A 26,380-nucleotide genomic window follows, 5' to 3' on the forward strand; every position below is an offset into this window, starting at 1 on the left:
TCGTCGTCTTTTATGCGGACGCTGTCCGTGCAGATTTTCCTTTAACATTTTAACGAGAGTGCGAGACTAATTCCTTATATCAGTTTCCGCGGTGAGATCCTTACTATCACTAAAGGGTCATCCGTCAGTGCTCAGCGTTATTGTTGCAGTTTGGTTGGTTTTGGTTTTTTGTATTTTTTGCGCAGAAAGAATTTTAACAAAAATGACTTTATGATGCTGATTCAGGGCAGATATCCACCGGCTACTTGAATCAAGCTTTTGATACGGCGTGGTCCGCTGTTGGCGGATCACGAAGACACAGACAGAGACAGTGAGAGAGAGAGAGAGAGAGAGAGAGAGAGAGAGAGAGAGAGAGAGAGAGAGAGAGAGAGAGAGAGAGAGAGAGACTTGGACACTTTTAGGTGTGTTTGTGGGAACGTCTGGTGTCCCTCTCCCGTCCAGGTGTCCCGCCGGGCGGTGCGGAGTCTCCAGCTCAGGCCGGCGGAGCTGTCATGCTGCCCAAAGTCGAGACTGAATCCCTGGGACTCTCTCGATCGCATGGGGAACAGGGGCACATGCCAAGAAACATGCAAGGTAAGAAATTATACTCATTTTGCAACGGTATGGACAACTAAGGAAATTAATAAGCATTCACTTTGGTGGGTTTGCGCTGCGTTGCCGGACTGGAAGTCTTAGGGTCCTCCCTGGGGTCAGAGTCCCCGAGTTTAATATTAATTTTATGCCAAAACTTATAAGACCGCTTAATCGACTAAATCTGTTACTGACTGGAGACTGACAAGATATTAGTCATATTTGGTGACTGTTATAAATTCAGAAAAAAAAAAAAAACCTGAGTGCTTCTTAAAAGCTGCTTCCTAATAAGTTGTTAGCGATCTCCAACCTTGTTTTTTTTTTCTTTTTCTTTTTTTTTAAACAATCTGTTATAAAGTTGTTGTTTTTTTAAGTACGAGAAAAGATTCGGAGTCACTTTTGTACGGTTTGATCGGTGCTACTTTGCCTGCCCCAGCTGTCGCCCGGGGAGGCTGGGGGTGTGCGGGCGCTTCGTGCGTTAAAATCGGGGAGACATAGCGGAGGAACTTTGCGTATTATCATTTCCGTTGTTTAATAATGAACTTCTTTGTGCCTGTAACTATCAGAGCTTACCTGCTTTTGTCTGTACGCAAAGAGTACTTAGACTGCCATTTCTGTTTAAAAAAAAAAAAAAAAAAAAAAAAAAGTAGTCTAGCCGGTTTTAATTTGCTCCAATTAAGGATTCGATTCATCAGTCACTGGCTTTGTGCACGCGTTATTTCTGTCGTACTACTTACTTTAAAGGCGTTGTAATGCCGTCGTTTTTTGTGTGGTGAATACTTAACTACAGTTTAGTGTTCAATAATGTATCCAGTGAGGCTAAAAATGAATGCAATTTGAAAATCAGAGACAGAGCCATTTTAAATGGGTCACAAGATGCAATAAAATAAAAACGCAATAAAAAGATTGCAGAAATGTAAAAATTTCGCTGTTCATTTCCAAAATTGGCATTTCAAAAAAAAAAAAAAAAAAAAAAAAAAAAAAAAAAAAATAGACCTACAATCTTTGATATTTAAGGAAGTCGTTCGCGGCAGGGAGCCTGAAGGCTCTGATTGAATTCGAAGGAGAGAGAAAAATGTTTTTTTGTTTGTTTTTTTTTTTTCAGTCCATATTTTTGTTTTTATCCTGCTTTCCTGATGCGTGAATGAAGCCGTTTCTTTCATGTTTCTGTAAGGTGCGGCGGAACAGGCGAGGAGTTTTTGCTTTGAAGTGAGATTGACTTTGGTTCTTCTCTCCATATCAAGTCACATATCACCCGTTAATTCCCCCCGACATGTCATTCCACAGCAATATAACCGGGCAATCAATTAGCCCGGACTTGGTTTATGGAGATGTTGATAACATATACTCACAAGACGAGGAGTGGCCTGGAGCCCGGTATTGACTTTTACGCACGGCTAAAAACAAGGTAGCACGGACTGACGGAGTTTTTCTCTCCTGGAGTTATAAGCAATTTATTAAAGATATATTTTTTCTTTTTTTTCTTGGAGGGGAGGGTGCTTGAGCAAGTCGTGCAGGTAAGAGCCAGCAGGTGTAAGAGTGTTTGACCAGCGACTCTCTGCACCTTCTGGACGGATGTCTGAATTCAATCGACCTTAATTCAGTTCCACCACCTTTTATTTAATCGCCTTTTTAAAGTTAGTGACTAAAAAAAATAACCACCTTGAAAAGAAATTCATCCATGCAAGGACCAATAGTGCGGTGTAAAATGCATGGAAATTGCCTTAAAGGGAATAAATCAACGCTTTTCAGAGAATTTAATGATTGTTGATTTTGGTGATGTTTTGCTTTATGATTATCCCGAGCTGGAGGTCAGGGTTTTAGCCCCTTATTTATTTTATTATTATTATTATTTTTAGATGTCCCACAACACACTACACCGCTGCACCGGGAGCCACATAATGTTTATTTTCGTTATTTAAAGTTGCAACAAACGTGCGTCGTCCGGACAACGAATCTCTCCAGTTTACACACTAAAACAGAAGAGAGTCCAGAGTTTGCTGCGTGGAGCTGCTGTGGAAAATCCAGAGCTCGCAGGAACTTGTTGCTTCTGGTTAACATGAGCTGGAGCATGCAGCGCGGATCCCCAACAGGGCACTGCTGTTAATAAAGCAGAAATCATCTATGATTAAGTTCCATCGAGCAGGGGGGGCATGGATTTTGAATGTTTGCTATACTGGCCTTGGAAGGCGTCGACTTTATAAAATATTTCCACTTCTGCAGCCACGTGCGCTGTGATTTTTACCATTTGATCCGGGCGCTTTTTTATGATTACAACCATAAATGCTTTTGTAACCATTGTAAATGTCAGCTCGGCTGTTTGCTTAAAGATGACATGTAGAGTCCTTATCAGTGCAGCTATTTTCCAAACGCCATGGCAAAGGCGGGTAAAAAGAAATACAACGCAAAAAATGTGTGGAGCCTCAAAATAAGATTTTTGCTTCCAAGTGAAATATTTGCTGTATTGATTCAAAAGGTTTTATTTTTCATTTGTCTGCTACATTGTGTCTGTTTCAACACTTTGATACTTTGTTCCCTTCAAAATTAACGAAACTGCTTTGAAAATTAGTTCTCTCAAAATTTTCAGCTGTTTAGAAAAAACAAGTAGCCTATTTAATGTTCTTTACTTTGACTGGATGGAGTTCTTTTTTGTGGAAAAACAGACAAAATCTCCTTTTGCATTTGCAGCACTATCAAAACTAAATAAATAAATAAATGAAAAAAGAAACAAGTGTACGATTGACTCTTAGGGGGGAAAAATAATGTTAGTTCAATTTCTCCACTCCGTTTTGGACCCCCCCTCCACCCCAACACCCCTTTCGCCTGCAGAGATAAGGGCTTCTCTGTGTGTCTTCATTTGTCTGTGGGCGGTAACGTTTTCTCCTCCAACCCTTAACTCTAATATCTCTCCCATTTCCCCAAGCGATTTCACGACTTAGACGCATGCATATTTATGAGTCTCACTTTTCATGCGTTTTTTTCTTCTTCCTTTTTTGCTCCTGTCTTTAACGGATGCGTAAGAGCGCGCAGCAGCTAGGAGAAATACATGGTTGCGTGCCTTCAACTCATTCCAAAATTGCGTTACTAATCTTCTTCTTTACCCCAAATTAGACGCCCTTACGGAAATACATATATATATATATATATATATGTAATGGAATAAAAATAAAAATATATATAGAACAACTTAACCATTCATCGCATGTGGGGCTCCCCACTGTTTCTGCCCCAGAAGTTTTGACGCATGAAATTCTCTCTTTCTTTCTTTCTTTCTTTCTTTTTCTTTCTTTCTTTTTTCTTTTCTTTCTTTTTTTCTTGGAAGATTGTGCACCACTGAAAGAGGCCTCTCTGTGTTCCCCTCGCAGCCCCCCAGTTTAAAATGATGGACTACTCCTATGACGAGGACCTGGACGAGATGTGTCCCGTGTGCGGAGACAAGGTTTCTGGATACCACTACGGACTCCTGACCTGCGAAAGCTGCAAGGTAATTGGCTCCTTCCTCCAGCACCCATAAAATTTCTATAATAACCCTATAATCTTTCCACTAAAATTTATAAACTGACGCGAAGTGAAGAGTGAACCGATGATACGTTGATAGGCTATACTTTTTATATATAATATTGGCTAAAAGTCACTGAAATATTCCTATAAGTGACCTGTATCTGTAGAACTTAAATGATACTTCATTGAAAAATAATCTCATTGCCACTATAATGTTCTTATAGTGATTTAACGTGTGTCCGTGGTGTTCACAACGGAGTTTGAATAACATTACCATAGTGATTCAAAATGTGTCTTAATGGTATTTCTAATTTCTGTGATATTGCTATAATATTCTCAAGTGATTCATAGTGTGTTAGTGGTATTCAAAAGGGACTTTATAGTGATCTTAACATACCTGTGGATATTTTCATCTTCTATAATATTCCTATAGTGTTTTAAGTGCTGTGTGCAATAGGGAAGGTATTTTTTAATCTCCTATGGACTTCTGTTCTTGCGGTGACAGAATGTGTCTGTGGTGTGAGGGTCTTCCTTGTGACTTTGTATTATCATTATTATTATTGTTGTTGTTGATGTTGTTGTTGTCATTTATTTATTTGTTTATTTTTAACTTACTCATGATACCACTGTATTGTTCTTCATAGTTTTGCTGTGGTAATTTCCAAAATTCTGTGCATGTATAGGATTAATGAAGTTAGGGCTGTAGTCCAGTGCATTCACCTGCATGTGTGGCATTTATCTGACACTTTGACTCAGAGTTAGTGAGATATGGTGGAGATGAAGCTTCAGTTTTCTAGATCAGATTGCTAACATTGCAGGAAACCGACAGAAAGAAGGTTAGGGAACAGATAATCACCCTGATTGCTGCTCTCAGAAACCTTTTCTGTGACAATAAAGGATTTTTAAGGAAAAAGTAAGACATGTAAGAGTTAAGGAGATTAGTGCCACAAGGAGTTTACAGTCGCAGGTTAATACACCGGACTGGGGGCATTGTAAAGCCACAGTGTTGCTGCTATTATTTTCAGCTCAGTCAACAAGCCATTTGTCCCTCACCGCCTATTTCCACTCCTCTCCTCCACATTAAGCTAATAGGCATTATCCTAGATTTTCTTTTGCCCTGGTAAAGCTGTCAGCGCAAAATTAAGCAAAGACAAATGTCTCTGTGCAAAATTCACAACTCGCAGTATTGATGCCGTGGTCTGCATTTCTTGCCTATGCGGTCATTATTCAAAGCAGATGGTATAGATTTTGATCGGGTGTTATGACCTTGGGATGCTAAGCACTTGCTTCGAGGGAGACGTCAGTGTCATCTCTGTTGCTTCTCTTGCCTGGACGCAGGCTTTGTGCTGGACAGGCAGTCCGCTAACTCATTTTCCAGTTTAGCTGAGATGGTATGGGGTGTGTGTGTGTGTAAGATTTGGACTAGTGAGATTGAATTCCAGACTATAATGATAATTCTTGGGAGCTCATCTTTAAATATCTCCAAAAGCAAGGTGATCAATAAGTGTAGTTTATATCTGAGCAATGTTGGGCATTAGTTCACACTCAGATATCAGCCAGTCAGTGCCTTGTGAGCAAATGGTAAGATGTTGAATGTGGACTATATCAGTCATTAGTCAACAAGGAACTCCAGTTACCCACAATCAGTTAAAAAAATGCCACAATTTCTTCTCTATCGTTGCTAAAAGTTATTTTCTAAGGGAACATGTTACTTGCAAATGAAAGTCTTCGCATGGATGATATCCAGTGCTGTGATTTTTGAGGTGGAATCCTCCTTTATTTGCAGTAGGATGTGGGCTACTCGCCCACCAACAGCCCACCACACACACACACACACACACACACACACTTTCTGTCCCCCACACAGTTGTGAATAGGATTTCTTTGTTATCAGGCTCAGATTGGAGCTGTGGTTGCCAGGTTTGGACTGGTCTGAAGCGTGTGCGGTATCAGCGCACAGTTTGCTGAAACAAAATCATATGGAGGAGCACACACATACGCACACACAGCCATCCCTGCGTCAACACGCACAGAAACACAAACAGTATTTGTTCATATTCCCCCCATGTCCACCGAAAGCAAACATGGAACCACATCATACCTGCTAGAATAACAACAACAAGCCCAAATCCACCAAACAACCAAGTTCCTCATTGTAGAGCCCACAGGCTCGCTCCCAGAATGCTTTCCTTTTACTCTCAACTTTAAGGTATTTAGCTGACAATAAGATTATTATCCTAAACTGGAAGCCAATAGCAAGGAGGTCAAGGCTCAGAGCCATAGATGTAAGAAAAAATGTTTTACGATGGAGCCGTGTGAGGAAAAGAAATAAGGGAATTAAGAGCTGGTGAGAGAGGAAAGGAGGATTTTTTGAGTGAATAAAAGAGATAAAAGGATGAGAACTGAGATGGCAAAATGATGAGATATTTCTATGCTTCATTGTTGCACTGGCAGTGGTTTTTTTTTTTTTTTTGGATGTAGTTGCCTGGTTTCCTTTTTTCACGTGGAGTGTGTGTCTGGTAGTTTTTCACAAAGGCTTTTCATGTGTCGGGACACCCAGCTACCCAGAAACTTTGTCATATTCAACCTATCGCTTTGTACAAATGTCTTGTGGCCATCGTCAAGACAGTATTAGAAATTGCTACTCAAATAAAGGTATTGTCGTCAGAAATCCTGCTGCATGCCTACAACGTGCACTTAATTAATAAATGAATTTATTTCAACATGTGTTGCACATAAAGGACAATATGGCAAGTGTTTCACATGTAGCCTCATCAGGTTTACTCCTTAGGAAACCTAGCACAGCTGTCATAAATACAATAGACAGTAACTGAATGGGCACAATTGTATTTCAAAACAACATATACATGATTTCACATCTTTGAATGGTTCCAGTTATTGCAATTACTTATGGCAAATTGACAGAAAACTACCTCATACTTAATACATTTCATAGAGAGTATATCTGTCGGCAGTAGGACCCTTTATGCTTAAGTTCCACAGAAAGCATATCAGTAGCTTAGAAGTACTGTCATGTTGCAGATTTTTATAGTATACAACAGCTACTTTCGTAAAAGTAAAAAGTAGTTCATGTGGAATGTACTCAGAGTAAAAGTTACTTTTTTGAAATAATAACATGGTTACAGGTGATATTTTGCATGTAGATCTAAAAGTGTCAAAAAGTTCGAACTAGATTATTTTCATTGGAAATTTGTAAATTTAGAAAAAAGAAAAAAAAAAAAACGGGTTCCAGCAAAGCCAGCTTCCTCTTCAGCTCTTCATCTCTGCTGACTGACCTTCACTGAGGAAGGCGCCACACTTTGTCAAGTTATGACGACCCATCTTCTGATATTTAATGAGAGCAGACATACAATTTGTACTCTGTAGGGCAGAGCTTTTCAAACTTTTTCAGATTTTGAGCAAAAGGGTTTTTGTGTGTGCCTATTTTCTGGTATGGTTTTGCTTTTTGTTATTATTATTATTATTATTATCATCATCATCATTATCATTATCATTATTAGTGTTTCCCACCTTCCTTGAAATTAAAAAAAATGCTAATTGCCATTTTCCCATGTTTTTGAACAAAGTCAAGTGAATTTACTCGGGTTTCAAAGGATTAAACTGTTCAGATCTCATACTTTAACTCTGTCAAATCACGGTGAGATTAAACCAGGAGGAAGAAAAAGCACTTTAATCAAAATGTCATGATCTGTTTTGTGCTTTTACAAAATGCCACCAGAGTTGTAGTAGGAGGCACTTACTCGTCATGATCCGCTTCACTCATAAGGTTGAGTCTGAGTTCACCTTCTTGTTCTTTTGTTTGTTTGTTTGTTTGGTCAAATGAGAGCTTTTCTCTGAGACTCAACTCTGACTTGTCTGCTTGATCTCTGACTCGGTTGTTGTGTGGTTTTTCTGCATGTGAGGATCCCTGCTCTCCGTACTCCGCTTTGGTTCAGATATTTATAGCGTGTGCTGTGTGCTAAATGGAAAAATTGGGGGGAAAGTTCAGTGTGAAGCGTGGATGTTTCACCACTGACAAGTCGATAGTGCAAACCTGAGCACAGGTCCATTTTCTCTGTCAGTCTTTTTTTCTTTTCTTTTTTTTCGGCCAGGTGTGGATGGATGATGCAGATAGCCAATTAAATCTGTGTTTGGTGAGATACTGGCAACAGCACTTTCTTTTTTCCCCCTTTTTTCCCTCCTTTTTTGCATTAAAAAAAGAACCAGGTTTAAGGATTCTCCTCTGTTATGGATCTAGAATATGTTATCCCCCACCCCCCCACCCCTCACCCTCCTTCACCTTCCTGTTTGAATTTCACCGCCGCTTCCAATAATTAATTCCACATCGCAGGTATGAATCTCTGTAATCCCGGAACTGTGAATTATGGATATAATTTATTGGATTTTTCGGACTCCTCTGCTCATATTTTTCAATAATTAAGCAGGGAGTTGAAAAGATGCTTTCCAAGTAAATTCTGGTGCAAACAGTGAGCAGTGGTGTAGTTTTTGGCAAATTACATTTTAGATACTTTCTTAATCCCTGTTTAGATTATAACAAAGGTAGTTCATAATGCTGTAAAAATACACAGAAAAGGAATTTATTTTGTGTTTTTTCAAGTCAAAGTGAAATGAAGTGAAATTTCCATATCACTGTTTTGCACAGAATGCTGGGCTCCAGGAGAAGTTTTGAAAACTAATATGTTTCAATTGTAAAATTCAGCACAGAGGTCAACTAATACCAGCTTGAGAATAAAAAAAGGAGAGAATCATAAATTGTATCTTTTTTAATATAGTCATAAATGAATAACTTTAATTCTTTTTTTCCTGAAGAAATATGTATTCACCCCCTGCTTAAAACTCTGCCTGTGCGTGTGTGTGTGTGTGTGTGTGTGTGTGTGTGTGTGTGTGCGTAGTATTATGAAATCCAGTGGAGTACTAGCTTTCGAAACTTCACTCTGTGTGTGTGTGTGTGTGTGTGTGTGTGTGTCCATTAAGCCTGTCCCTCTCCATCTGTCTCAGAGAGTGAACGGGCCAATTACCAGTGCATTGCGGGGGTCAAGCGGGTTGACGTCTTAATTGGTTTTCTCCACAGGGCTTCTTCAAGCGCACCGTCCAGAACAACAAGCGCTACACGTGTATAGAGAACCAGAGCTGCCAAATTGACAAGACCCAGAGGAAGCGCTGCCCCTACTGCCGCTTCCAAAAGTGCCTCACTGTCGGCATGAAGCTAGAAGGTACGGCAACACATTTCTGTTTTTACTTTGTAGGTCTTTATCCAAGGCTGTGACCTAACCCCTTGAAAATGTTTTGTATTTTGCTTATTTTGGCGAATGAAAAAGCTTCTAATAGCGGAACCATAAGGCCAAAATGTATGAATGAGGCCCAACTTGAAAGGCAACATGCTCTAGTTTCTAGAAATGTGCTCATGCAGTGCACTAAATCATCTCAAACATGCAGGAAAAATTATGTTTTTAGTTCTTCAGTAAGTCCTATTTGAATAGCAATAACTAGGCCATTCTGAATGTTAGAGCTACAAAAATAATCACATACCTTTTGCATTATGTCAGCAACGTCTGTGTAAAATGTTAGACCTCTGGGACAAACTTTATGGGAGTCAGTGAGTTGTTCGTTTGTGGTGTCACTGGTGTCCCCGCGTCAGCGGGGAAGGAAGGAAACTTGATTTTGACACAGTCTTGCTTCCATAGTTCAACAGAGTGTATTTCTGCTTAGAATTGGATGTTGGGGTGGGGACATGTTATGGTGGGTACAGCCTAATGTGAAGTGTTTCAGAAGTTGAGAATTTAACAACTTTTGGACAAAAAATATGAACACTTCAAAATAAGAGTGGTTCTCAGGAGAAGGATGCTGTTTTGGGGGTTGAACACCCACTCATGCCCTATGACCCCATGCAGACACTTATGTGTGTTGTGTCACTTAAAGTTGCAAGTTGTATATGATAGGAAGAGCAGAGGGGAAATTTTTCAAAAACCTGTGACAGCGTTGATTGGCTAGAATTTTAACGTACGCCTACAGGTACACAAGGAAATAAGCACTAAAGATGCAGTGTTTTCCAGGAAGTATATAGAAATCTGATGCAAAAAAAAAAAAAAGTAAATGGAAATTTGATTAGGTTTTTGCCGCTGGTATATGTTACAATATCAAGAATTGACTAAAATGCTGAAAAGAACAAAAAGTGAATGATGCTTTTAAATGAACAATGTTCAATGTCTCACTCAAGGACGTACAAACAGCTTTCGGTGGGACACTTTCACTGGGACTGAACCATGACCATCCAGTCTCTCTAGCATCCAGGCCACTCAGGATAGTGTTCATCAGCCTGAGGGGAAATTTGCAGCCTGCAAGAGCGGCAGAGAGAACAGCCCCCGTCACACAACAACAGTGGACAGCTAGCACACGTTCAGTAACTAGCATTCACAGTTTAATTATCAGTGCGCTCAACTCAGAAAACAAACCACCAACTCAGAAAAAGAGGTGGGGAATGTGTTCAGCATATAAAGCAACACTCATGAATAAGCCAGATGCCCTCCAGGCTCACCTTCACCTGAAGTCTTTTAAAGGGACATTTCACTTTGGAGGAATATTTGATATTTTTAGTGCACATAACTGTCCAATAAGGCAGTTTTGGTTAATTGTAGAACTCCATAGTCACCACCATGTATTGAAAATATAATCCAGGAGTTATATTTTAAACAAATCTGGAGAATCTGGAATCTGGAATCATGGAGAACGTATTCTGAAGATCCATGGAAGAGTTTTTATATATATATATATGTATATTATTCAAATGTGACAAAGTCCTGCCAAAGATAAATCTTGCTTTAAAGCAGCTGCGATCTTCTTCCATTGACTCACAGTGGAACACACTTAATCACGGTGCATTTCTTTTTGGAAACTTAGCCCCTTGTCTGTGGAAAAATATTCCTCCATGATCAATTTGCATTTGAAGAGCTCCATTCCAAAATGAGATATCCACCATGTGAAAACACTGTGAATACCTGCTCTGACAGAATGATTGCTGCTGTGTAAGTGAAACATTCCAGAAGATGCAATTTTCTGTTTCGTTAAACACTGAGCAGTGGACTTCAGGGTAACGGATTCTCTCTAGAATGTATATATATATAGAATGTTTCGGAAACAAACCCTTGATTAGCACTGCGTTGAAAACCAACAGTACTTACTGTTGTTTTAGATGGGGTCGGTGGGAATTAGGGGGGTGTATTGGCCGGTAAGCTGCCGCACACTTAAATTTGCCAGACAGTGTAACAGATAGAATGTTAAACTTGGCGGCAAGGCGAGAATGGTAACGATGATACTTTTGGCCGGCCAGTGTGAGGCCTCTTTGTTTAATTTGAACCTGGCTCAGAAGCTTGTTCAAACACATCTATCCAGAAGTGACAGGGCAGCTGGGCAACTAACATTCTTCCAATGTTAAAAGAAAATATTTTTTAAAAAATCAACTGTTTTTTCCACACATAAGTTGATGGCCTCTATTCCAAAATGTCCATTTTTGGGGAAAAAAAAGATTTACCTGAAGCTCATTGGTGAATAAATCATAGAGGATGTAGAAGTGTAAAAAGATTAGCATTTTAGATTTTGTGTACAATGCTGTCCTGTAGTAACGACTGCAGTTTATTTTTACTTTCGTACTTTTGTACCCTCTGCTTTTAGTACGAGTAAGTGTCATGTTATTTACATGTTTGCAGAACTCATTGTGGAATAAAATCCATGGCTTGCTTGTAATTCACACACTGTGAAACATCCCCGTGCCCCTGGAAGGATCATGTATGATCGAGAAGTGAAAGAAAAAAAACCCTGGAAAGAAGAAAGTAAAGCAAAGACAGTCTAATATCTTTCCGGAGGCTTCTCCCTTTACCTGCCATGCACTGTGTAATTAATTGCTCTTAATTGTGAATGGCCGCTGGGCAGAACGTCCCAGCCTGCCACTGTCCAGCTGATGGGGGGAAGGGGTGTGTGTGTGTGTGTGTGTGTGTGTGTTTGATTTGTTTTTTTTTTATATTTTTTTGTTGCCAGTGCTAGCTTTCAGCTCGGGGGCAGGAGGGGCCCCGCAGCACTCTGTCAGGGGCCGCAGGCTCCAGCAGGCGACTCCTGCCACAACCTGTAAAGACCTCCCATACAGAAAAGCTGATCCCACCCACCCTCTCAGCCCTACTATACACACACACTCTCACACACACACACACACTCACACACATACAGCTCTCACTGGTAAACACATACATATATTCATAAGCAGCTCAAAAAGGTGTTAGAGGGCCACAGGCGAGAGCGAGAAGCTGTCATTTGATTTGTTAAAAAAAAAAAAGTGCACATTAGTGGTGGAGGATGTGCTTTTCTTGCAAGGTTTTCTTCTTTAACACACACGGCTTACAGCAGTGTTGATTCTGGAAAAGGTTTAAACAACAGAGAGTGGCCTTTTAAAGTTGACCTGAATTGGTTTTGTTTCCCCTCTGTGTTTGTTTTGCCTTGCTGCTGTTATCCAGTGTCCTTCCTGTTTGTCGGTAAGTCTGCCGACCAATGGGATCATCTCTGCACTTTTGGGCTAGCTGTGTGATAGGTGTGTGTGTGTGTGTGTATGTGTGTTTGTGATGGCGGTATTGATTAGGGAGGTGGTGGTGCCAGGGTTGGATTTTAGGCTTATGTGTTTTTTTTTTAGTTTGGGAGTGGAAAAGGGGGGCATCCAGCTAGTACCTAGCATTCAGCAGCAATGAGAAGAAAACAGCCCCTTAACTGTCTACATATACTACACTACTACATAACTGCTACAGGGGAAGTGAAATAATATCACATTTTATAAAGTGGATGGACTATCCCTTTAAGGTGAAATGGCAGACAGGCATTTGTACAAGCCACATAAACAGGATTGTGAAATGTCTGCCGTCTTCTTCCAATACCTAAGATACCCAGTCACATTAGCTGAGGCTGAAAACTCAGGGATGCCAATCTGTTCACTGAAAAGGTGAAGGGCCCTATCTTCCACCTGTCAGGGGCCGCAGTCCTGCTGTTGCCGTAGATGATCTGCTCACTCACCCTAAATCCACTTGTGCCATGCTCTGCAGACTGTGCACTTAGCTTGTTAAAATAGGGCCCAAAGAATCCATTGTCCTGTGTTTGGATCACGTGATAGATGACTTACTCAGACCCAGTATGCGGCGTTCGAGGTAGGGCTTCAAAAGTCAAAATGGAATTTATTTTTTTGTTGTTGCATCAGCTGTCAGAGTGAAGTAGAGTCAGGAGCGGCGTAGTGGTTAGAGAGACCACCTTGCAATCCAGAGGTTGGGGGTTTGAATCTAAAAAAAAAAAAAAATGATGACAATTAAAGTCTACTACCTACATAGCTAAACTGTCAGTGAACTCAGCATTTCACCGTCACTAGCAGCTAACCATGCAACACAAGCGGTTAGATTCCTCAGTCTAATTTCTCAAACCCTTTTCCTTTATACTGTTTATTGTCAAAGTAATATGGAGTGTTTGTGTCTATAAAAAGCCACACACTGTTTATCCTTTCCAGCTATCAGCGGCAACCTGGACGAGTCAGTGAGTCATACAGTTTGGATGATAAACAAAGGGCACGCACACTGACGATGGGTCCTGGGCTCCACCGCTTGCAACCACACACTCATCTAACCACACACACACACACACACACACACGCAGAGCCTCCTCCATCGTACCGTGCTGTAGAAATCTTTGCCTCTTGGTATGCAGTGTAGGGGCTTAGCCAGTGTTGACTCATTGAGAAAAAGAAAAAAACTCACGTCCCGCTAAGGTTTAAGCCATTAGCACTTAATTCACCAAACCTGACGAAGCGTGCTGCATCTGAGCAGCTCCCACCAGTATGATTTTCCTTCCATGCTTAGTCGCGGTTGCCTCGCATCATACGCTCGACTGAGCTCTCGAATATTTCCTCAGACAGACGGCGTCTGGAGGCAGCGGATGACGGCCTACTAGGCCTACAAAGTTTTTAAAAATACTGTGGGCTTGAATCTGACTCATACTGCCTACTGTTCCCTCCCTTTCTCCTGTCTTTCCTCTCTGTTTCCACTGTAGTCCTTTTAATGAATTCTTTTTGGGTTTTTTTAATGTTTATGGAAAAACTAACCTTAAATTTTTCATTGCAAAGACATCAAAAAAGTGGTACCTCCTCTGACAGAATGATTGAAACTTTAATAGCACACAACATTACTCCCCAATTAATTAAATACATGTTTGTTCAAGTTGACTGAGCCGACCCTTTTCAAGCTCATCAGGAGTAGTGACCATGACAACAGAAAGACTGTTTCCTTTCCTTTTCCTTTTCCCTTTTATTTATAACAGTACTGACTGCAGCCACACCTGCCACAGTCTTTTTCACATCTTACATGTTTTGCATTATTTTCACACAGCTAATGTTAGTTTTGGTGACAATAAGTATTAGTCCACAACGCTTTCTCTAGGACAAAAACATGACAAAAACTAAACAAGAATGAACCATTGTTGACATAAACAGTGATTAAATATCAGGACAATTTTGTGAACAAATAAAAAAGGGGATAATGCCAGAAAAAGCAAAGATGAATGGAAACAGACCCCTAGTTTGCAAGGGCCAACAAAAGCTACATACAAAGCACAAGAAGCTAGGCTATAATGGAGATTGTAAATATGTATAAAGATCATGAGCATGTAGTTTAACTGGGAATTAATACAGGAAGACATGTGAAAAAGGATTAAGGAGCGCTGGACTAGAACGTAGTTTTTGTCATTTTTGTTGACAAAATTACTCAAATCAACAAAATTCAGTTGACTAAAATACGACTAATATTTATTTTAATCAAACAACCAAACTAAATTAAAATTGGTTGTCATAATGAACACTGCACACAACTAGTCATCCATTAGCCCTCCATGATGGCAGCAGTTATGGTTTCTAGATTTTTGACACAGCTGTAAAGCGTCTGAAGAAGGCCTCAGTTCAAATTAGCGCCTCCTAGTGAGCATTCTACCTTTCCTCTTTTTACCTGCACCTTTTTATATCCTCCCTCTCTCCATCTTTCCCCGCCCGGCTTGTCTTCCATCAGCCTCTCGGTACCTGCACTGCAAGCCAGGCAGCTGTCCCATTACTTATGCATAGGTATCATAGGTATTCATGTGTGTGCGTGGGATAGGGCGCATCCTGAGCAGGGGCAGGGGCCCCGACATGACAAACAGGGTGTCAGCAGGGCTCCGCGGGACCCATTAATATGCCGGCGGCCGACAGGGATCCTCACCTATGTGCTTAATATTCCTGTATATTAAACAACCATAAATCAGAGGATATAAGCGGTGAGGGCCGTGTGTGTGTGTGTGTGTGTGTGTGTGTGTGTGTGTGTGTGTGTGTGTGTGTGTGTGTGTGGTTTTGTATTAGATGTGTGTAAAGGGCTGTGTGTGGGTGTTAGGGATATGTTTCTTTTTGTAAGTGCTGTGTGTGTACACACATACACACACACACATTATATATACATACATACATATAGATATATATATATAGACAGATATAGATAGATAGATAGATATAGATATATAGATAGATAGATAGATATTTATATCTATCTGCATCTATATATAGACATAATATATATCTATATCTAGATAGATACATAGATAGATAGATAGATAGATAGATAGATAGATAGATAGATAGATACATATAGAACTGTGTTTGTACAGCACATAGATAGATAGATCTTTGTGGTTCAATAATTTATACTCTTGGGGAGGACAAAAAGGGGTTTGGTTGGGTCAGTTTGTGAATTTATGTGTGTGTGTGTGTGTGTGTGTGTGTGTGTGTGTTTGTATGCCCTGTTCATTGTATTGGGTTTATCCTCAATCTGATAATGTCTTAGTGCGCCACGGCTAAAATTTTCAAGCATAAATTCCTGTTTGATATATTTAATCTCCAAATGCTTTTTTTCCCCAGCTATGCATATTTAAATTTAATAGTGAAAAAAGAGAAAATCCTCATGTTACCTAAAGCTAGCCTTGTTGGCTAAAGTTAGTGTTCTTGTCATGAGCTTTTTAAGATAATTAGTTCATTAAGTTAATGACAGCCGCCGTTCTCTGTCAGTATAGACAAGTTGCAAAGCACATTAATGCAATCTTAGATTTTTACTACAGGATGATTCAGAATCCACTGAGGACGTGAATGTAGCATAAGTCGGTGGACTTTTACCCTGTTAGTCTGGCTTCAGTCCCAAAGCGTCCTAGCTAGCCTCATAGCCCCTGACTTAACCTCTACTACGAGAACAAAGTTGCTACTCAGAGGCCTGAAGCCACAGAAATTTTGTTCTTTCATTGTAACTTTTTTTTTTTTTTTTGGGCTGTTTTTACAAAGCTATGAAGTATCCATTCTTGTTTTGATTGTATCTCTAAAGGCTGTGATGTTTTTGCACTGCACCTCTCAGTGATCCCTTGTCAGTTTAATTTTCTGTAGGTGGCGCTTTTTTCTTTGTCAGTTCAGCCTGTCCAGGTCTTCTTTTTGTATTTATTCCAACTGAATTGCTGTTGCTGCTGTAAATGTGCATTTCAGCAGACAATTACCAACAGGTTGAAATACTGACATTTTGTGTTCATCACAAATAGAAGGGTTTTCAAACTTTGTCATGTGCTGATCACTGATACTTTTGTTTTGTATCGTAACAATTTCCAGTTATTTATTTGTCATGGAAATGAAAAGTGCACTATGAAAAATTGCCAAGGTTTGATTTAAGCGAGAACCTGTAGACTGAATTAACAAAAAGTCATTTATTTGTGAATTATTGCTTGTGATTTTTGTCAGTTGAGTCTAAAAGGCCCTCACAATTTTGCACCTTTATACTGTTCTTAATTTTTCTGAGGACCCCCGGCAGCATCTCAAAGACCCCAAAGGTTCCCCCCGTACCCCACATCAAAAACCAATGAGATAAAGAATAGCCAAACTGACACTGACTGACACAATGCTAACCTGCACTGTTGGAGGCCACGCTGCAGCAAATAAAATATAAAATCAAATAAAAATTTGTGGTTGTGGTTGTACATGGCTGCAACATCCAATTCTGGTCCTTCAACAGCCCCAGGACCTGCCTTATGATGTCCTTGGGCAAGACACTGAACCCTGACCTGCACTCGCTAAATGACCACCAGTACAGTCGCACACACACACACACACACACACACACACACACACTGACCTCCACCCCCAGTTTCAACCCTCTTGTCTTTCTGCCTCCCCTCCCCTACAACTCATATTAATCTATGATACATGCATGCAAATAACCTTGTTTAATTAGAGACAAAGAATGTGTATGTGTGTGTGTGTGTGTGTGTGTGTGTGTGTTAGAGACAGGGAAAAGCCCGCCTCTGCCCCCACCCCCACCACAACCCAATCCCAGTATTCATGATGTGATGTGGGCAGTCAGGCAGGCAGTCAGGGCCTAATTTTGTTGTCCCAGTAGGGCCGACTATTAGTTTCTCAGCTCATTAATTACCCTGTTGTGGAGGAATCATTAATAGTTAAAGTCGCCCTACAATAATGTTTAATGGATACATTCAACGGGGCTCACCATTTTTTTTTTTTTTTTTTTTCTGTGTGTGATCAAATTTTTAACGGTCACGTTAATTCCTGAGACTGGGTGCATTGACTGCAAGCATGTTAGGAGATGGGGTGTGTGTGTGTGTGTGTGTGTGTGTGTGTGTAATCACTATGTATACATACCATTTAAGCTGTCGGGGGCTCTCCAAAGTGGTGAAGCGTCTGGCCAACCCCCACCTCTCGCTCTGTGATCAGGACTGGCAGGAAAGGTGTGTGTTGCTCTCCACGTTGGACATTGTGTGTGTGTGTGGTGTTTGATTGAGTGTGTGCGTATGTGTGTGTGCGCTGAGGCAACGGATTGTGAGAGAAAATGGGTAAAGATATGTGTCAGGATTGTTTTCTGTGAGTGTGTGAGAGAGCATGCGTGTATGTGTGTGTGTGTGTGTGTGTGTGTGTGTCCTCTCGGCTCCTCTCTCAGATCAGTGACAGGCACTGCTGTGACGGAGGTCATTAAAATTACTCCCAAGGCAGCTCAGTGTGTGTCTGTCTGTGTGTGTGTGTATATGTGTATGTGTGCATGTGAGAGCATGTGTGTGTGTGTGCTACCCTGTGTGCCCCCCTCACTTTTCTTCTTCTATTCTTCTATTCATCCGTCGAGACATCGGACCTGGAGTGGACACAGGACGGCCGGCCGTGCTGATTTAGCGCTCGAGGGCTGGGATCAGGGCACTGTGTGTATGCGTGTGTGTGTGTGTGTGTCTGTGTGTGTGTGTGTGTGTGTGTGTATCTGTGCACACATGCATTTTAGAGTGCCAAGAAAGCCATGTACATCAGTGCCTGTGTATGTCCATATGTATGACTCTAAAGTCATATATAAAGAGGCAGACAAGCCCTTATAAAATGTGGCATTACAATCATGTATACAGCACATGATTGTTGTTGTGTGTGCCTGTACAGAGATGGCTCTCAGACATTCTGTTAGCATGTGGCATGCTGGGCCAGCCGGCTAGGCGAGCCTTGTCAGAGAGCGCGAGAGAGAGAGAGAAAGAGAGAGAGAGATAATTATGTATGAATAATTAACATTGCCGCCCCCCGACTGGGAGACAGCAGATCAGCAGGCTCTGCTTCCCCATGGCAGTGGTCGGCCTGATCATACACGGTCCTCATAGGAGCCCACTGTGTGCTTGGCTACTTCATTAGAAATACCCATAGCACAGACAGGTTGTGATCCTCACCACAGGATCTGATGAGAGGAGGAATCATGGCTTCATTTGATATGTTAGAAAAAACAGCTTCCACTTCCTCATCGTCAGTCTTTTTGGGTGTCTTGTTAAGGGGATGGTAGACCCAGTTGAGAAAACAGGGATTTACTTATTTAGTATTATTCTAAATTACTGTTTTCACCATCCCCCAAGATTTGAGAGCCCCTAGAAGTCAATAACTGATAAAACTGGTGTTTTTAGGGTCTACATTTTCTACAGTAATCCTTTCCAGCAGGGCTGCGTGGGCTGTCATTCTTCTTATAGGGTAACAACATTGTTTTGGTCCTGGTAAGACAAACCAGTTGCAATGATGATAAAGAGGATGACGTGGCACAACCTCTCCAAAACCAACAAGGTGCATGGAATAGTCAGGATCACCTGAAAAACAAAAGGATTCCAGGCACCCTTGTAAATAAGATGAAGAGGAAATGTATTGCTTAAAACCAAGTACACTTGCCCGCCTGCTTTCCATTAATTGTAAGGGAAATGTCTGGTCATCACCAGAATTTTTGAGTGTTTCCATGTCACAGAGCACCAAAAGGACACACGTTAGACCCCTTTGACCATAATTTTATATAATTTGGCCAAAGACTGAATCCCACCAGAAACAGCTCTCCTATGTTTTCCTCAATCTCAGCTTTCCTACTTTCACAACAAAGACAAATCATTAAAGGGAGTTAACTTTCTGCTCTTATTGTCAGCAAAAAGCTAAGGAGATGTCACACTTTTCAAGAGTTTCTTTCAAAAATATCCACCAACTGAGAGAAGTGGCAATTATATGGCCTGTAATGCAAAACACTACAGAATATCGAGCAAATTACTAGCTGCTACAGTATTACTGTCTTAATTTTAACCTGTTACTACACTACAACAGTAGCAGTCATGTAATCCTTGCATTTTAAAATATCTATAACAGTAGTTCAGAAATGCTCCTCCTACAGGTGCCACATTTCTCCATAAATCACAGTCCACACAGGCTGACTTAAGAGCCGTTCAGTTTGATTTCACTAAGTGAAAAGTGCAGCAGCCTAAACCAGATGTTCCCAAACTATTATATGTCAAGGACCCACAAAATAGGCATATGCACAGTGGACCAATGGACCCCCATTAGGAAGGATTTTGTCCTAAGGAATCTCCTCTGAGACACTTTTCACTGATATGTTTGGAGAGAATTAAAGCTGGTTTAGCCACACTATGACCAAACTAGATAACTATCAGTTATGACCACAGCGGATATCCTTACACATTTTCTTGTTGTTCTCATTTCCAGAAAATTTCAGAAAAATTAATAAAATTAGTCTTTCCTCCTTATGCTTGGGATCACCTGCAACCCTTTTTAGGATCCCTGGTGGTCCCCAGACCCCCGTTTGAAACCCACTAACCTAAAGTACAATGCTTTTATGATCTACAACAACACAAAATAAATAAGAAAGTGCATTGAGGGCTCAAAAACCTTATGAAATAAATGGAATGAAATGTAATAAAATGAACCAACAGCAACCAAAAACGAATTCAAGATTCAAAAATATTTTTTGACAGACAGCAATCAGTGCCTTGGATATCCATTTCACTTCAAAATAATGAAAAAATATTGACCCACAGTCCATTTTTAAACCAGTGCCCTCCATTTGAGAACCATTGCTCTATTGAACATACCGCTCAAAATCTGACTGCACTCTGATCTTAGTCTAATTTTCTGTTTTTAATCTGATTTGTAGTCTGTGAAGAGTACGTACAGAGAGCCAGCTGTACCATGAACAGTGAGCTGACCAGTTAATAGAAGATGTGTCTCTGGTCAATGAGTAACTACACTATCTGGTGGACCTGTGGGGATTTAGGAATCAAAAGGTCCATGTCAAGTGTAATTGCCACAGGAAAACCTACTACCTACTAAGAACTACTTATGAAGAGTTCACTTCCATAATGCCATACAGACACTTTGAGAAGACATCACTAAAACATACAGTATGTTTAAGTATTCTTGTTAGGAATAGTTTGGCAACCAAGAGTGATTATTGTTTTGCTAACTGTCTTTAGCAAAATAACTGAGGTTACAAAAATAACGTTTTCCATGGTGGATATTTCAGTTGAGAGTAAAACTATTTAAATGAAACAATAATGGTTTGTCTTTCCCTTTGGAAAATAATTTGATTTCTAGTTCACACTCCTAACCTAAGTTCACACAATGTCACTAATTCCTAACAAGATAGACAAATATTAGCAAAATTTCCTGTTTTCGGTCCCGCTCGAAACTGGCAGCAACAACTGAAGATAACTGTAGTTACTATGCAAATGAACATGGCTGTGTGTGTATGGATTGGAATGGGACTTAACCCTGGTCTTGCGTCTTATTCATACATGCAAGCGTCCTCTTTCTGCTAAATTTATGTAACGTTATGTACAAACACATAACCCTGTTTTCAGGCTTAATCCCCCAGACACTGAAGATGAGTGAACATCACTCTGCTTAATAACTTTGGCTGTTGAGCCCCAAGGTGATAATGTGAATGGGGGTCTAAGTGTTCTTAAATGATGTCGAACAAAGTCATCAATGACTAACAATGCTTCAAAAGACAATTATGTGTCTTGACTTGCATAATACTAACTTGTGTTTTTCACCCCTCCTGTCTTTCTGTCAGCTGTGCGTGCGGACCGCATGCGTGGTGGCCGCAACAAATTCGGCCCAATGTACAAGCGTGACCGGGCCCTCAAGCAGCAGAAGAAGGCACTGATTCGTGCCAATGGCCTGAAGATCGAGGCCATGAGCCAGGTGATGCAGACCGTGCCCACCGACCTCACCATCTCCTCGGCCATCCAGAACATCCACTCGGCCGCCTCCAAGGGTCTTCCGCTGAGCCACCATGCCGGTCATCACGCTGGCCACCACCACCACCATCACCACCACCACCACGCCACTGCCCTGCCCCCCACAGACTATGACCGCAGCCCTTTTGTTACGTCGCCAGTCAGCATGGCCATGCCCCCGCACGCCGGCAGCCTGCAGGGCTACCAGGCGGCCTATGGACACTTCCAGGGCACGCGCACCATCAAGTCCGAGTACCCAGACCCGTACACCAGCTCGCCGGAGTCCATCATGGGCTACCCCTACGTGGATGCCTACCAGTCAGGTTCGCCGCCCAGCTTCCCGCACCTGATCGTGGAGCTGCTCAAGTGCGAGCCTGATGAGCCGCAGGTTCAGGCCAAGATCCTAGCCTACCTGCAGCAGGAGCAGGCCAGCCGGGGCAAGCACGAGAAGCTCAACACCTTTGGCCTCATGTGCAAGATGGCCGACCAGACGCTCTTCTCCATCGTGGAGTGGGCACGCAGCAGCATCTTCTTCCGTGAGCTCAAGGTACGTTCTTCCCTTTTGTTAGTCAGAGCTCACTTGTTTGAGCAGCCAAACACACACACATAGCCACAGAGTTTATGAGCAGTGAAAGTCAGAGAAGTGCAGTAGCACATATGTGCTGAATTTTTTCCTGTTTATTTTACATTTGACTTTATATGTTTGAAGTACTGGATGATTCAGCTGTAAAAGACATTAACATTATTTAAACTCAAATATGCCCATTTTACTTTGTCCCTCCACCAGTGCTGTGGAGGGTCTTGGGAAATGTTTTGTTCTGGTTTCTGATAATGAAATACTTTGTCTTCACCTTCATATTAAATGGTTATCAAATGCCGCTTGTAGTCAGTGTTCATGGTTACAGCTATCTACGCCTGCAAAGTCAGGAGGGTTGGAACTACCTTTAAGTGTGAGCTACATGAGGCACTAGTAGCTGATGAATTAACAATTTCTTGCAGTATTAGACAACTTAAACATTTCAAAATGTGTTAAGATATTAAAACCACAATTTAATTTGCTATCTACTCAGAAGTCCTGAAGTGCAGCTTGCTTGGTTTTCATTTCCAAATATCGGACAGTTCTCATATATATTTGTGTTTCTGTCAGCCTTAAATAATTGATCCTGCATTTTGTGTGAATGCTAAATCTTTCAGCACATCGTTGTTATCCATAATTGACAGTTTATTTTACACAGTTCATGAACTGAACATCATCTCCCTTTCAATGCTTTATCTTCAACAGCCCTTTTAATCTTCCTCTTTTATGTTCTGACTTGACGCTAATGCAGTGTGTGCAGGGGCAGACTGGGTAGGGAGTGTGTGGGTATGTGTGTGTGTGTGTGTGTGGTGATGGGGATTCTTTTAGCTGCTGTGGCTGTCTATCTCCCCGCCTGATCAAAATTCAGCAGCCACCCAATATTTACCCTGTGTGTGACACATTTTGGCTATGGGTTGTGAAAACTTTGACTAGGAGCTTCAGGCGCTTTTCATCCATCCTAACATGGGTCCCAGTCCGAAGGTTTTATGTGAACTGAATATCGCCTGTCTCTACTTGAAATATTCCTCAGATCTAAGCGGGCACACACTGTGTGAAGATATGGAAATATGAATATGAGATATCGCCTGTTAGCATATTGAAATGGTCAAAGAAGGAGCTGACCATTTCAAACAGTGGATGGGTTCAAAATAACTGCAACAAATAGAGTGCTGCTTTTCTTCTCCATCACAATCTCTGTTTAAGTTATTAAGTCATTAATGTAAAGGGCCATACTAGGAATTTTGAAAATTTGACCCATTTACTCCAGTGGGACCACATTTTACGCTGCAGCAATTATGTAAATCATGCGGGGGGACTAAAGAATTGACAATATATATATATATATATATATAAAAACTGTATCACCTCGCCCAGTTTTAAGTAATAAAAACACAACAGTGCCACTGCTGTTAGGAAAACTAATGTGGAGGACTTTATTACAGTGATGGAATACTGCTGTGAGGAAAGTTTGAAGTCTCTGAAAGTTCATTTTCATATCATTGTGGAATGAATGGAAACCAGCGGCTGGATAAAAGGGAGGAAAATGATACCAGAGTAGCAGAAATGTGTAGTACATACATTTTCTAAACATACAAAATCACTGGTATGGTCCTTTAACCTTTCATTGGCTTTAGAAGTTGCGACGCGCATCCTTTAAAAGACTTATTTTCAACAGCATTTGAGCCAAAGTCATGATTGGTTGACACCACAGTCTCTCCCCTCTGATTGTTTATCTCTCTTGCTCAGCCCAAACTGAACCAACCAGCAGCAGCTTGCTGTAAAAATGTGAACCCCCCCTCTGATTCCTCAGACAGCCCAGGGGAGAGGTTGTGCTGTGTGTTTTTGCTTTGAATGAAGGTTAATGTTCAGGCGCCATGAAAGGCAGTTGATGAGTCTGTGCTTCACCTGTGTTTTTCTCCTGTTGTCTGACTCCTTTGTCTGCTCACGTCATCGCCAAAGGCTCAACTGCATATTCATGTGCCCAGGCCCGCTGCAAAAGTCCCTTCAAACGTTTTTTTAATTTTAGTTTCGAGGGGAGAGGGGAGGGATAACAAATGAAATGAATGAAATATTCAACACGGGCCAATTATGGTGTAGGCGAGAGCTTTTGGAAAACACATGTTGACATTTAGCACGCATTGCATCCCCACTATTGACATTTTCGAGATTGCATTTGCATTAAGTTGGAGCGCGCAGCACTTCACTGGGTATACACACACACACACACACACACACATACACAAATACAGAGACACATTGCAGGGTGTGGCTGCTGCTAATAATCACATTGTGTTTTGGCCATTAGCTTTGAATGATCAGTTTTGCAGCACTGTGAAGCGTCTCTATTTCTCTCTACCTCATCCTAATTCAATTATCTAAGCCCACTTGTGTTCATCACTGCCCGATCCACCGCTGAATGAAATGTCATTATGTTTGCCTAATGACTGCCCATATTACCCAGGCTTAATAGTGACTAAGCTGGGTGCCTGTTACAAAGGTAGAAAACGACCCGGGCTAAATGTGGAGGAAAGCAAGTCCTGCATCCCTTAACCCCCTCCAAGCCTCCCTGCTCCAGTTGCAGTTGAGCGTGTGTGTGTGTGTGTGTGTGTGTGTGTGCTCCTGCACTTGCTACATAGTGAGGACCAGAACACATTTTTAAACAACATAGTGGGGCCATTTTGGGAAACGAGGACATTTTGGCTGTTCCTCACAAATACAAAGACAAATTTTGGCATATTGGTTAAGCTTAGAATCAAGGTTTAAATTATAATTAGGTTAAGGTTACGTTTGTGTGTGTGTGTGTGTGTGTGTGTGTGTGTGTGTGTGTGTGTGTGTGTGAACGGGAAAGGGGTGGTTATACCACAGAAGCCTGCCAGGAGTGTATTTCATTCAAGTGACTGAGGTAATTGAGGATGGCCCCCCCCCCAACCCCCTCTCCATTTTTAAAGAGCCATATAAAGCACAAGGGAGATTGAAAAATGATGCGCTAGCTGTGGCTGGGAGCCCCCCTCCCCCCCATTTCTAATCAGTAACTATTGGGAGGACTATTGTTGAGTGGCAAGCTGAGTAGGACGGTTTATAGCTGCCCTGTGTCTCCTCCACAAGCTGATTTTTTTTTTTTTACTGGCGCTGTGGGGGTCAGGATGTGCCTTGAATTATTTTGTTTTGAGGATTTTGTTGTTGTTTTCGGTTCTAGAGATAGCAGCTTTACGTGCTTCCATTTGTTCATTAATTTCTTAATGATCATTGCAAAATTCCAAATTTCTGCTTGCAAAAGGACACCTCAGTGCCACAAAGAGTTAAACCATTTTTAAATGTTTATGATGCACAATCTGGATGTCACTGGAAAGGAAACACTCTGAAGTTTCATTTGGTGCATAGAACTTATTTCTACCTTTTGTTCCTTTCTTCTTCCTTTCTTAGACAATCTACATAGAAAATCTAAAATCTTTCTGTTTTCCTTCCATCAGCAATAAATCAGCAATAAATGGGCTGCTGGACTGATATTCAAGACATTTCTTATACTTAGAGAGTGTGTGTGTGGACTTCTTTGTGTGTGTTTGTGTAATTGTGTCAGTATTCTGTGCTAGTGCCTGCATCTACGTGTTTTGCTACAGTTCAACATCAAATTACATAGAAAGACACACCCATGACCTCTGATCTCTCTGTTTTATCTCCCCATTTCATTTGCCCGCTCTTGTCAGTGTGTGTGTGTCTGTGTGCGTGTATGTGTGTGTGTGGGGGGGGCTTGCAGTGCATGTTTGTGGTCTTGTCCTGCTCACTGCATTACACCCACACCACCATGGTTAGGCGTTTGATTCCCACCCGTGCTAAAATTGACCGGCGCTGCAGCTACCAAACGGCTCACGGTATTTTTCAGTGAACTTAAATCTGATTGTCCATTTTTTTTTCCAAATGTCACCTCTTTTAAAAGCCTGTGACCTTTGACCTCTCCAGCTAATAAAGAGACAGCTATTAGGTGAGAAAACAAGGTCGAGCTTGGGGCGGGGCAGGGGCAGGAAGCACAGTGGAATAAAAAGTTTGTCAGAGGAGTAGCGCGATGCTGTAGGAAGCTATAAATACACTTCCATCTTGCACGCA

General features: G+C 41.3%; 1 protein-coding gene across 1 annotated transcript in view; it reads left to right on the top strand.

Moving 5' to 3' along the window:
• Positions 1-437: 437 nt before the first annotated feature.
• nr5a2 (nuclear receptor subfamily 5, group A, member 2) overlaps positions 438-26,380 on the top strand; it is a 91,761-nt gene continuing 65,818 nt past the window's right edge. Inside the window, exons 1-4 of the mRNA XM_030049548.1 lie at positions 438-573; positions 3,936-4,054; positions 9,164-9,305; positions 21,537-22,249. Coding sequence (XP_029905408.1) covers positions 492-573; positions 3,936-4,054; positions 9,164-9,305; positions 21,537-22,249 — 1,056 coding nt within the window. The 5' untranslated portion in view covers positions 438-491. The remainder of the gene's footprint in view (positions 574-3,935; positions 4,055-9,163; positions 9,306-21,536; positions 22,250-26,380) is intronic.

Source organism: Myripristis murdjan, chromosome 4 (genome assembly GCF_902150065.1).
Source record: "Myripristis murdjan chromosome 4, fMyrMur1.1, whole genome shotgun sequence".
Taxonomy (NCBI): domain Eukaryota; kingdom Metazoa; phylum Chordata; class Actinopteri; order Holocentriformes; family Holocentridae; genus Myripristis; species Myripristis murdjan.